We start from the raw sequence: 13,776 nt of genomic DNA on the forward strand, positions 1-13,776 counted from the left end.
ACACTCAACACATACACAGAAACAAATCTTTATTTCTGGTCTCATCGACCCCTCGGGCCAAAATTGACAAGCAGCTGCCCATGTGGCATCTCCGTGGGTGGTACAGACAACTCAAAACTCTGCAAGTCTAAACTGGAACCTATTATTGCTCTCCCACCTTGACAATCCCATCTGATAAACTACCCACGTCATAAACCTAGGACACTGACACTCAAATAACTACCAGGTTTTGTTGATATTTAGATCCTGTATATAATCTAAGTCATCGTCTCCATTTATTGGCTCTGCCTAAATTCGTGACCTCTGGACAATAATCTCCTCACTGGCCACCATGCCTTTCTGCTCCACTTGCCACCACTACCACATCATGGTCACCCAAAACAATTTCTGGAACACAAATGACAGTTTCATTAACTTAACTTTCATTTGCTAACCAGACCTAGGAGATAAAAATCCAAGCATCTTATCAGGTTGTATGGCGTTGCATGATTTGGTACCTCATAAAAATCTATTTTCTAATAGCATTTATATTGCAATGATATTTTAATATTTGTATGTCTCCACACAGACCATGCTATTTCACGTCTGCGTGTCTGTACAGGATGTTCCTTCTGTCCAGTATAATTTTTCCCTTCTTGACTATCTGAAAAACTCTATCTTCCAAAATCCTGCTTGGAAAAAATATCATAACAAAATGGAATAGCAAATCACCAATTATAAAAAAAAGAATAAACCAATGGCAACATGAACACATCACAAAACAAATACAAATAACAAGTATATGATAATGTTCGACTTCCTAAGTAGCATCAGCAGTATCAGTTATGACATATTATATACTAGGAACTATACCACCTCTATGTATACAGTTCTATCAAGTCCTCCTACCAAGCCTGTTAGGTTAGTTATTATCCCGATTTTATCAATGAGGTCATCCAATGCAATTAAGTAGGGAAAGCCAGCTACAAAACACTGTGGGAAGAAAAAAAGGTGCTAAGATTTACTCAGTACCTACACTGTATTTCCTACATCCGCTGTTTCATTTAACATCATTCACAACACCCTGTGAGAAGGTATTACTGCATCCGTCTCACACAGAGTTCAGGCTCAGAAAGTCACACAACTTTCCAGGACTTACACAGCTCATACTTGGCAGTTCAATCTGACTCCTAAATAATGGCATTCATTTTGTCACTCAGAGAAATATATGGAGCAGTTCCAAAAACACTGAATAGGAGGCCAGGAAAATACACAAAGTAGATCCAGTGAGGAAACCTATTCCCTAGTGGATAAGGAAGCTTTCTAGAGAAGCAAGAGGGCGAAACAGAATTTTCTGCTCTCTTCATTGCCCTTCTCTTTTACCTCTTCCTACATATTCATTCCATATTATCTTCTATAGCTATAAATAATTCTTTCTTTCGCTGATCTAGTCCTGCAGAATTCAAATCTAGTCTGAAAGCTCTTTGACAACTTCAAATACTTAATAACCGGCTTTTTCTAAAGGCCATTTTTAACAACATGTAATAACTTTCTATAACTTTAGTATTTTTGGTAATAGCTGCCCGTATTTACTGAGCACTCAACACATTCCGAGCACTAGTGACGCGCTTTACGTTTATTAATGTATAATTTTCATACCTCCGCTTTGAGGTAAGTACCATAATTGTCCCCATTTGATAGAAAAGGAAACAGGCACGGAAAGTTCAGTTTTTGTCCAAGGTCACAAAGCTAGGAAGTACCAAGGCCTTCTGACAACAGAACCGTGTCCTGTCGACGAGGAGATGAAATGGTCTCTCCCTGAAACTGTCCCACACAAACACTGTCTGATGCTACTATCTCCCAGTGCCAAACACAGGAGGATTTAAGACCAAGCTGCTACAAAAACAAACCACCGTATTTCAAATTATGCGACGCTACCAAATAACTGTCGGGGACGGTTTAAGTATCAAACATTAAAAGGCTGAGAGAGCATTTGAAAAATAGAAAAACCGTGCCAGCTGAAGGATTCCTACAAGCATCTGGCATGTGAAGTGTACGTGTTCCTGCTCCCGATGTTTCTTCCACGTGAGCGCTTTGTGTTCATTTTAAACCCCTTCCCCATCCTAACCCTTCACCACTTCCGTGGGAAGGAAGAGTGACCGCTCTAATCAATGGGCTAATTTGAGAAGAACCAACTGGGCCTGCTGGCTCGGCTCCGCCCGTCTTCCTCTTGGGAATAAGCTACCCACAGGCAACATGTGTTCTGCCTGCTTCTCCAGCTGGGCCCAAAGGTGTGCTGCCTGATCCTCTGGCTGAATATTAGCTGACCCATCGGGCCCTCTCACTAAGCTACATCCTCCGACGCAGACTTCATCAGGAATAAAAAGCATACAAATTCTTATTTCCTGTTTGCCTTCCTCCTGTTTTATTTCTCTCTTTGTTCGGAATTACGAAGAGGGATACGGTTTATTGGGCCCCTAAAAGCCCCAGCAGGTAGGTCACAACACAAATTAAACCGGTCATCTATACGTTAGGACAGGGTAAATGATCTGATCTGTGCAAAACAGTAATAAAGACTCTGTGCTGAAGTAAACGTTCATTTTCAACACATAAACAATAGGTACTTCTATCATCCATTGGAAAGTTAGGGTTCTCCTCTGCTGAATATACAAAATCCATCCTACATATTTCATCTTTGTATTTCAAGTTTGGAAAAAACAATCTGATAACTTCTATGGATAATAGAGAACCAATGATACGTATTTTCAAACGGGACAAATTTTTATGTCACTTCACTTTAAATCTGCTAAGAAGTCATAAGAGTAACTATGGGGAAATAGGCAAAAAAGAGGACATTTTTACAATCCCAAAGACAATAAAAGAGAAAAAAAAAATTAAGCGGCTCAAATTCTAGCCCCTTACAGCTACTGCTCCAGAAACATCCCCAGGTGGCATTCAGACCTACATTTAATAATAATAAACTTGCCAGATTCAGTTTTAAGCACACCTAATTCTAAAGTGGTTTGGGAGAGTCCCAGGTTGGCATATAAGTCATTGAGAAATGAAGATAAAGAAATTCAGAAAATAACTAAAGACTGACAAATGGCTTGACATTTTAACAGAAAATATTAAGGCTGAGTAACTCCTACTAAATATGATTAAGTGTTATGTAACTAAAACTCAAAATCAACACCTTTAGAAATTATTTGGTAGAGCAGGCCTTTTTACTTTTAAGGATGTCTCAGTGGCTGACTCTCTCTCTCTCTCTCTCTCTCTCTATATATATATGTAAGCTAAGTGTCCATGTATTTATTGGTCATCTGTGTATTTTCTTTGGAGAAATGTCTATTTATGGCTTTTGCCCATTTTGGAATTGGATTGTTTTTTATTCTGTTGTAGGGGTTCTTTATATATTCTGGATATTAATCCCTTATGACATATATCCCTTAATCCTTTATGATATATATACACACACATATATATATATGTATATATATATCAGCCTGAGCTTTCCTTTATTCAACACTTTAAACTGCATTTTACTTTTTTCCTGATACCACATTTTATGAGAGAAACAAAATCTTATTAACAAATAAGATTTACATCTGCAGGTAAATCTTATTTACATCTGCAGCTTGCCTTGCAGGCCCCACCAACATATAACTCACAAAACAACCTCTCCCACTGCTTTCTGAATGGAGGTATTTTCATTTCATTAGCCAAGACTTTATAGACTGTGTAGGCATAAATAATGTCAAAGCAGTAACAAGTGGACCCTATACAGTGCAACATATTTTAAATAATGTGAAAGATATTTGTTATACTTGTGGCCATCTAGAATCTCTGCCTGTGTCTTTTATGTTTGAAAATTTTACCATATTTTGAGTCCCTTCTTTCCAAAACAGAACCCAGAACTCACTCTTCCCAGCTTTCTTTGCTGGCAATGGGATCTAATGTGCACCAATCAACTGCATCCATATACAGCTTTAATTCAGAAGTAGCAATGTGAGGAAGCAAATGAAAAAAATCCATCATTTTGGTGACAGAGATGGTAGAAGCATCCACCCTTCAGGGGGAAACAGTGATGACACTTCTCACACGTGGCCCCCAGCAGTATTGGGGAAAGCGGTGATGTCGGTATGAAGGTGTGTAGGAGCAAAGCCCAGAATGTTGTTTGAGAAGTGCTCCTATTCACCTAACCTCTTTGCTGGGTGTTATGTAGATTCTGTGAGCTTCCAAATGTGTGTGTGTGTGTGTGTGTGTGTGTGTGTATTTTTTTTTTTTTTTTTTTTTTTTTTTTTTGCTTATGTTAGCTAGAGAACAGATTATGTGGTTTGTAATGAAGAGTTCTGTATTATATAAAAATTTGGGCTAAAAAACCATGCTTTTATCAACATAATGGTAGAATGATTACCAACTCAATAATAAACTCAACAGCCAACCACAGACAACCTGTCACAAGTGTAGGACTGTGCTAGAAGCTATACAGGAACAAAAAGAAATACCAGAAGATATGGAGTAGGTAAGCACATGGACATGCAGATAAAAAATAAAGTTAAATGAAACTCAGAAGATAAAGAAGTATCTACATAGTGACTGCAACAATATAAGAGCACACTGAATTTCCTTCTTAAGATGAAAATTTCAATTGAGGTATTAAAATGTCCATTGGTTTTCACACAAAACTATCATGCTGCCCAAGCAATTAAATTTATCTTTTAAAATTCAGTTATGTGGAAGCAAGTATCTGCAAATCATATAAGTCATAAGGGATTAATATCCAGAATATATAAAGAACCCCTACAACAGAATAAAAAACAATCCAATTCCAAAATGGGCAAAAGCCATAAATAGACATTTCTCCAAAGAAAATACACAGATGACCAATAAACACATGGTCACTTAACTTCAGTTGTTAGAACAATCAAAATCAAAACCAGACTAGAATATCACTTCACACCCTTTAGGATAACTATTACCAAAAAAAAAAAAATAAATTAATTAAAAAAAAAAAAAAAAAAATATATATATATATATATATATATATATATATATATATATACACACACACACATACCCATACACACACACACACAAATATATTGGAATAAGGAATCATTTTGATAGATGGAGAAATTGGAACCCCCCCCCCCACATTGCTAGTACAAATATAAAATTGTGCAGCCACTGTGGAACAGTTTGGCAGTTATTCAAAAAGTTAAACACAGAATTATCATATGCTCCAGCAATTCCACTCCTGGGTATATATTCAAAAGAACTGAAAGCAGGGAATCAGATACGTTGAAACCAATACCCATAGCAGTATTATTCACAAGAGCCAACAGGCGGAAACAACCAAGACCATCAACAGAGAAATGGATAAACAAAATGTGGTATATGCATATAATGGAAAACTATGCGGCCATAAAAAGGAATTGAAGCACTTCTATGTTACAGGATGGATGAACCTTGAAAACATACTAAGTGAATCAGATACAAAAGGGAAGAGATGATGGGGAGTCCTTGTTTAGAGGGTACAGAGTTTCTGTTTGGGATGATGAAAAAGTTCTGGAAAGGATGGTGTTGATGTTTGCACAACACTGTGAATTTAGTTAATGCCACTGAAGTGTACACTTAAAAATGGTTAAAATGGTACCTCTTATGTTATGTGTATTTTACCACAATAAAAAAATGTTTCGATCATAAACCTTATCTAGAAATCTGAAGTTATTATTCCTCTTGTGCTTATTATTATATAAACTGTAGATTCAAGTAGTGCATTTAAACATAAAAATGGCAGCATAGCATGGTTAAGAGGTCAGGTGCAGAAACCTGGGTTACAATACTGGCTTTACCACTAACTAGTTTATTAAATCATTAACATAGAGCCTGACATGTAAAAGGTCCTTAATAAATACTGCAGTTAGCGCTCTTACCTTTGGTCTTTCTTACTGTATAAAAACCACATGGGAAACAGCAATGCATTTTATTACAAAAAAATTTTAAACTTTGGTGCATCAAACAAATGAACACCAGAATACAAACATGTGGGGAAAATATTTGCATCAGATAGGATTAAGAGTCAATACTCCTTATAGGTAGGCCTGAAACCAAAAGGTGAGAGTCCATCAAGGTGGAGACACAGCAGGAAGGCTACTTTGAATCACAGGGTCAGCCACGGAAGGCTACGCTGAAGGGGCCACATGTGAACTAAGACAGGAGACATGAAATGCAGCTACAGTGGAAAAGTCTGGGATTAGAGCACTCTGGATAGAGACGACAGCAAAAACAAAGGCCAGAAGATCACAGGAACCTGGAGGGTTTGAGGGGCCCAGGGAAGGACCAGTGAGTCTGGATATGAGAAGGAGGAGGACAGTGGCACATAAGGTTGAAGAGGCAGACAGAAGCCAGATCTCCAAAGCAGAGGAGAAGACGGGGCTGTGATTCTAACCTCAAAGGGAAGCCACTTAAGCAGGGAAGTGACATGATCTGATTTACTGTGCAAAAGATCATTCTCTTTTGTGGAGAAAGGGTGGAGCGGGGAAGAAAAGTAGAAGCAGGGGAGCAATTGGGAAACTATTTTAATAAAGCTTACATCAGGATGGTAGCAGTGGTAACAGAAATATGTGTACAAATTCAGGTTGCACTGGTTAATAGGAGAAAATATACTTATATTTCATTAAACAAAAAAAATGCAAGTTAAAATTATACAATTTCTCCTATCAAATTAGCAAAGGTTAAAAAATGGATATTACAATTCCTAATGAATATGTAGTTCAGGGAGGCACTTAATTTGCTATATTATCTATCAAAAAACCTTAAAAAAGATTCTCATAATTTTACTTTGTTAAGTGGCACACAGGCTCTTATTGTTAAACAAATTAATTTCACTTTTAGAAAAAACGGTTAAAGAGAAAATTAGAATTTATGCACAAGGATGTAATTGTAGCACATTTATACTTGCAAAAAATCAGGGGATAATCTTATGTTCAACCCTTGAAGGGTAGTTGAGTTACAGTTTATGATAAAGTACAAAACAAGCTTTAAAATTATGTTCATTAAGGGTTTTCAAGATAAGGGGGAAAATGCTGACATTATAAAATCTTACAAAATTAACTAAGAGAATAGATAGTTCTAGAATTTTCTCTTTTTTGAAACTTTATTCATTCATTCGTGTTAAGTGATCTCTACACCCAACATGAGGCTGGAACCCACAACCCCGAGATCGAAAGCCCTGTGCTCTTCTGACTGAGCTAGCCAAGCACCCCTAGAATTTTCTTTTGTTTTCAAGCTGGTAAATTTTGATAAGAGAAGTGAACATAGAGAGCCAGAAAATAATTGGTAATAAAAATGTAATAATCACTGACCTCATCTACAACCAAATATATATGCTCAGAAAACTGATCATGCTCAACTCATTATATATTCTCTGTATCTTACAGTAGTCTTTTCTTGCCCTCGAAACTAAAAAAAGGAAGCAGGCAAGTTTCAGTTTTGTGGTTGTCTTAGTAATTTAAGAATAAACACGCATGCTCCAAGTCTATTTGTCACGCTGTTTCTCCGGTGCCTCGACAGGACCTGGCACAGTACAGGAGCTCAAGGATTATTTTTGAGCAAACGTCACCAAAAACGAAACCTTTCAGCTCCAACTTATCACTAAAGAAATTTAAAATCTCAAAATCGAAGACGTACATAAAAGAGAGGTACTAATTAATTTATAATGCTTTGAGTGGCTACAATGTACTACGCACTATTATTAAACATTTCACTCGCCTCATCTCTGATCCTCACAAGCCTTCTCTGAAAATAGATTATTTTTCACATTTTAAAACCAGGAAACATGTTCAAAACTGTGAAGGACCTAGCCCAAGGTCACAACGAAGTTTCAACTCCGTTCTCCTGGCGCCTAAGTATCTAGACAAGACCAGCTGTTTCTTTTCAAAGGCCAGAAAGGAGCAGGTTTTGACTCAATGCCTTCTCTCCACAGTGTATTTAGGCTTCCCTAACTTCGACCTTGAACTGCAGCTATCCCTTCGAAAGTCCATCCCCTCACCGGCCAAGACCCCCAGCGACCTCCCCTCCCTCGTCTCCACTTCGTCCAGGGCAAAAGCAGCAGGTGTCCACGCCTCTAGGTGGCAGCCACACTTAGAATTGGGGACCCGCACCAGGCAGGGGCTCGCCTCTCCCCCCTTCGCGGGTACCATTTTAGTTTGAGTTTCTAGCCTGGCCTCGCGGATGAGCACTCACAAACGGAGTCCTCTGAGACGTGGGGCCCGCCCTTCAGGCATCGCTCGGGGCGGGAGGAAAGGAGTCTCCGCCCGCAGCGCCGGGCGGGGACAGCGCGCTGGGGCGGTTTCCAAGACAACCGAGCGCCCCCTCCCCCTCCATTCTCCGCCCCCAGCGTCTCGCCGCTTCGCCCCTCCCCCGCACCCAGGCTGTGAGCAGCGCGGAGGGGTGAACGTAGGGAGAGGCGGGGTGTGCTCCTCACCTCTCAGCGCCTGGTGCATGCCCCCAATGCCGCTGTACAGCTCGAGGACCCGCAGGGGCTCCATCTCCACGCCGCTGCCGCCGCCTCGCAGCTAGGCCTGCCGGTTCCCCATCTCGTCCTTCCTCCGCCCGCGCTGCTCCCTCGCCTCTGGTTCCGCGGCTTTTCAGTTCCCCCTCTCCCGCGGCTCCCGCGCTCGGAGAGCTTCAAGCAGCTTGGGGGGCCCGGGGGTGACAGGGGTCAGCGGGAGGACAACGGACACAAAACAGTACGGCCTCCCAAGTGAATAGCAGCCTGATTTACGCTCCATCTTCCTGCCAGAGTGCATTCAGGGACTTTGGAAGAAAACACTAAGCCAGAGCTCAGTAGACGGGCGAAATCTACCTTTGCCTCAAAGTGAATTAACACAGACAGGTTAGAACCCAGAAAAACTCATTTTCCAGGCTCGCTGCTTCACTGTCACTTGGAAGCCTTAAGTGTCCAGACCTCACTAACGTTGGTTTTGTGCACGTACCACGTGCCAGGTTTTGTGGCTGTGCTGGGGTGACAGAGATAAATCAGCCTCCTCCCGCGAGCGGGCCCCAGAGTTAGTTACAAGTTCAGAATTCAGCGGCCATGCAGCAGAGAGCCCCTGTGCACACCAGGACAGAGGACGCTTGCTGTAATTGTTAGTGGGGTTCGTTGTACTTTAACGTGGAAAGTATCCTGAACAGAGGATCTGCTGTTAATATAATGCGGAAGTATTTATGTCCCTCCAAGTGCCGGGGCCTTGCTTCTCCAAGATGCTCCAGTGACCACGTCGTCAGAAGCCGGATCACAAAGTAAAACATGGCCACATGTGCAAGGGAGGAAATGATCTCATGGTGTGGTGTCATATTGTTCCCATTACCACCACACGTTAACTTTCATTAGGAAAAATTGGGGAGTGCCACTTGTAATAAGAACTGATTTGTTAGAAACTTTGCAAGTGCCCCAATGTAATGTTATAAACAAAAGTATGACTACCCTATCTAATTATGGAACTGCTCCATTCTGATGTTTCCTATGAAACTTTTTCATTGTAAATGTGTATTGGCCTTTAAATGTTTTTGTTGGTCACTTATTTCAGATACGACGGTTGGCAGAAAGACAGCAGAGAACAGAATCTTAGCCCTGGCATTGGCAATAACTGATTATGTGACTTTGCACTGAGCCTGGTTTCCCTACCTGCAAAATAAAAGGGAAGGAAGCAGGAGAAATGGGTGCTGAGGGCCCTGCAGCTCTAAGATTCTAAGCCTGAATTAGTTTTTGAGAAAGCGAGTCCCCTTTTGGCCACATGTCAATTATCTGCTCAAATTGAAATTATCCAAAAGACATTTTTTAAATCTGGTGTAAACAAATGTACTCTTTTTTTTTTAATTTTTAAAAAATATTTATTTTTCAGAGAGAGAAAGAGTATGTGAGTGGGGAAGGGGCAGAGAGGGGGGAAGACACAGAATCTGAAGCAGGCACCAGGCTCTGAGCTCTCAGCACAGAGCCCAACGCAGAGCTGGAACTTGTGAACGGCAAGATCATGACCTCACCCGAAGTCAGATGCTTAACCGACTGAGCCCTGTGTTCAGGCGCCCCTCAACAAAGGTACTCTTAAGCCAACTTAATTTATGGAAATCATATATACACAGTAACATAACAAATATAATGCATGAAACAAACTTTTCTAGTATTTGTTACATAATATTAGTACAATAAACATATCAGCACCTATAAAGGGAGCTATGTAGTCACAATGATTTATATACGGTCAACAACCAAAATGTTACACAAACCTAAAATCTGTTTAGCATGGGTACTATAAATCAAAATAAATATGACCAACGATCTTACCCTGTAGGGGAGAGACAGGCCAAAACTATGTGGACGAGTTCATGGAAAATGCCAATCTCCTGAGAGGGAGGGAGGTAGACCCCCATTCCCACACAGGCTGATTACAAACGGTTCACGCTGATCCTTAAGGGTCTTCACAATACAGCCCCCGACTTATGTTTCTTAACTCTGTTTTCTCTCCTTCTTCAGCTCTGCTGCAAACTGGAACAGTGGGCATTCCCCAAACATCCTTCGTGTCTCAGTTTCCCCACTCGTGTTCCTTGCTCACGTTCTTTATGTTGCCCAGAAAGGCTAGCCTTCTCTAAATTCTCTGTCGAACAGATTCTTCCTTCTAGAATCCTAGGCTAGAAACCCCAACGTGTTTGGTTCCCTGATCCATACCTTGCCAGCGTTCTGAAATAGAGATCCTACCTGTTCCTATCGTGAAATCTTTTCAGTTCTTTCCAACCCAGTTTCTGCCTGATCCACCACATCTGGATACATGGTATTTCCTCTCTAAAGCATATCACGTGTGATAATCATTTCAAGACTGAAAACGTTCGCCATAATCATAATGTGCAACCATCTCCATGGAGACAACTATAGATGTTAGATCCCCTCAGATTACGTATGCATTCACGTCCAAACCCTGGCACAAGTTCTGTGAGGTGAGGGTGCCACAATCAGGAGTAGTTCAGGAGGAGGATAGGATGGGGAACACAGAGAAAATGAGGATACACATTGATGACTCTTTCCCAAAGCAAACTACAAATGTTCTTAAAGGAGAAAAACAGCTTTCTAATCCTATAGTTTCCCATAAAGTTATCCTCAGTGACATGTCCCACAGAGCTTATATTCTAATTACAGAAGCTCAACACACTTTCTGACAATACAAATATCAAAAATCAAACTTGAGGACATTCAGTGTTGTTTTCCCTCAAAACACACAAAATACGCTTGAAAAAAAAAAAAGCCAAAATGCTAGTTAACACCTGGCACAAAGGAAGCATATCAGAAATAATTAAGGAGCACAATATAACACTAAGACTATGTTAAAAAAATAACAGCATATCTCAGTTATTTAAGAGCTCATTGTATAACTTGAAATCTATCATATTTTGTTCTTCCTCTCCTGCCTGTCATTCCCGTGAACATTAATATCCAACAGAACTAAGACACTCCGCCAAATGTTTAAAATACTTTTGGCAATCATCTTTGAGTTTCATGATCCAGGCCATTCTTTATTCCCCAGTGAAACGTGATGTGGATTCTTACACAGCCTGGCCAAAAGGAGAGAATACCCTGTTTATGCAAATTTGAATGATGAATACATTACATTCTGGTTTCACCCAGCAAAAAGAATGGTCTTTATGAATTGCATGGAAAATAAAAAAAAAGTAGTCATGTGGGAGTAAATTGGCAATAAATGTCCTCAAGAGAGGAAATTGTATTCAGAAGGGATCTGAATCAGAAAGGCCCTGAGAATTCATCTTCCACTTGCAACCTCCTGCTTATTCAAGAAGGCCTTTACATCACAGTACCGATGTGCCAGCATTAGGCCTCAGCTGTGAGCTGTTCCTGAGGGGCACGGCATACTTCACAGAGGGAGACGTTTGAAGTGAAGGCCTTAAATTAGTAGAACATCCTTGTTTACAGTCACCTAAAATCTATTCGTTCTGCACTGATTTTGAAGACCTGTCCCTCTTCAATAATGAGAGCCAAAGAGCGTAAACAGGAATCGTAGATCTGCTGCTTCCTAGCTATGCAACTTTGGGCAAGTCACTTACCCTCTCTGAGCCTACGTACATGTCTAAAATATGTACAAATAGGACATGTGGTGGCTGTGAGGGCTAGAGGACAATCTGAAGCGCGTAGCCCAATGCCTAGCACAACATAAAAGTGTGTTTCATAAACAGCATCTATCGGATGACGTCGTCTAAGTGATGCATTCTCGGTCCCTTCAACTGTGTCCAACAGCGTGATCCTGACCCCTGCAATTGCTCATCCCCCAATTGGGTGATGCCGGTTTTAGGAGCCACAACTGAACAAGGTCACATCAGCACGCTGCAGAGAGGTGCTTATGGCCACAGACCTCTCAGGGCCCTAAGTGGGGGTTGTGGATGGCGTCTAGGAATGGTCTGGCTTGGAGAAGTATGGATGCGAGGCTGGAAGTCTTCAAGCCAGAGGCACGACCGAGGGGGTGCGGAGCCTAGGAGCGCTGGAAGTCAGTAGACAGCAGCACACATAACTGTCTCGCTCTGAACTCCCACCAAGACCCAGGCAGCTTGAGAGGTAAGTCTACAGGTCTGGCAATCTTAGGGGAAAATTGTTAGTGACCTCACCTAGGATGCATCAGATACATGAGTTGCTGAGACTGGGGGTGGAGTAAGGGGAGACCTAGTAATACCATCCGATCACTTACTGACTTTTATGTGCCAAGCACTGAAGAAATATTTAGCTTAAAATGGTTTTAAATGGAAAAACCTCTAACCTATTTCCAGCCATTAAAGTGCCAATAATAAAAACAACTTCGTGCCTTCTGTCCCCTGAACATAAGACTATTTTACCAATTGTATTGACCCTCCAGAACCACACTGTCCAATAGGGTAACCGCCAGCCACATTTGCTGATTGAAGTTTAAATTAGCTTAATTAATATTGAAAACTTAGTTTATTAGTCACGCTAGGCATGTTCCAAGTATTTAATAGCCACATGTGGCTGATGGCTACAGTACTGCTCAGCCAAGAGAGAACACTTCCATCATCACAGAAAGTTTTATTGGAGAGAGTTGCTTGAAAGTCAGTCTCATGAAGTCATGACCTTAACAGGTAGCCCATCAATAAATGAACAATGTTGAAGTGTGCAGCAAGTGCTTAATTATTGTACTATGAACACTGATTTAAAATAATTCCCCCAAGGGGCGCCTGGGGTGGCTCAGTCGGTTAAGGGTCTGACTTTGGCTCAGGTCATGATCTCATGGTTCATGGGTTTAAGCCCCGCATTGGGCTCTGTGCTGACAGCTCAGAGCCTGGAGCCTGCTTCAGATTCTGTGTCTCCCTCTCTCTCTGTCCCTCCCCTGCTCATGCTGTGTGTGTGTGTGTGTGTGTGTGTGTGTGTGTGTGTGTCTCAAAAATAAACATTTAAAAAATAGAAAATAAATTAAAAATTAATAAATAAAATAAGTGCCCTAAACCCTAAGAGACTCTTAAATACAGAGAACGAACTGAGGGTTGATGGGGGTGAGTGGGGGGGACGGGGAAAATGGGAGATGGGCATTGAGGAGGGCACTTGTTGGGATGAGCACTGGGTGTTGTACGTAAGTGATGAATCATGGGAATCTACTCCCGAAGCCAAGACTACACTGTATACACTGTATATTAGCTAACGTGACAATAAATTATTCAAAAAATCACAAAATAATTCAATTCAATTCAATTCAATTCAATTCAATTCAATTCAATTCAATTAAA

At 40.9% G+C, this 13,776-nt stretch overlaps 1 protein-coding gene across 13 annotated transcripts in view; it reads right to left on the bottom strand.

Annotated features, from left to right (window-relative positions):
• The window catches only part of TRDMT1 (tRNA aspartic acid methyltransferase 1), a 96,046-nt gene that overhangs the window by 61,535 nt on the left and 20,735 nt on the right, over positions 1 to 13,776 (bottom strand). For 2 of the 13 annotated variants that reach the window (XM_060659562.3, XM_060659556.3), the window contains exon 1: positions 8,468 to 13,768. The exons of 6 other annotated variants lie outside the window; for them this stretch is intronic. In XM_060659562.3, the coding sequence (XP_060515545.3) occupies positions 8,468 to 8,531 (64 nt within the window). In that variant the 5' untranslated portion in view covers positions 8,532 to 13,768. Of the gene's footprint in view, positions 1 to 8,180; positions 8,336 to 8,467; positions 13,769 to 13,776 lie in introns of those variants that run through there. 5 more of the 13 variants (XM_060659560.3, XM_060659553.3, XM_060659549.3 and 2 more) reach the window with 5 other exon arrangements.

Source organism: Panthera onca, chromosome B4 (assembly GCF_046562875.1).
Source record: "Panthera onca isolate mPanOnc1 chromosome B4, mPanOnc1 haplotype 2, whole genome shotgun sequence".
NCBI classification, from domain to species: domain Eukaryota; kingdom Metazoa; phylum Chordata; class Mammalia; order Carnivora; family Felidae; genus Panthera; species Panthera onca.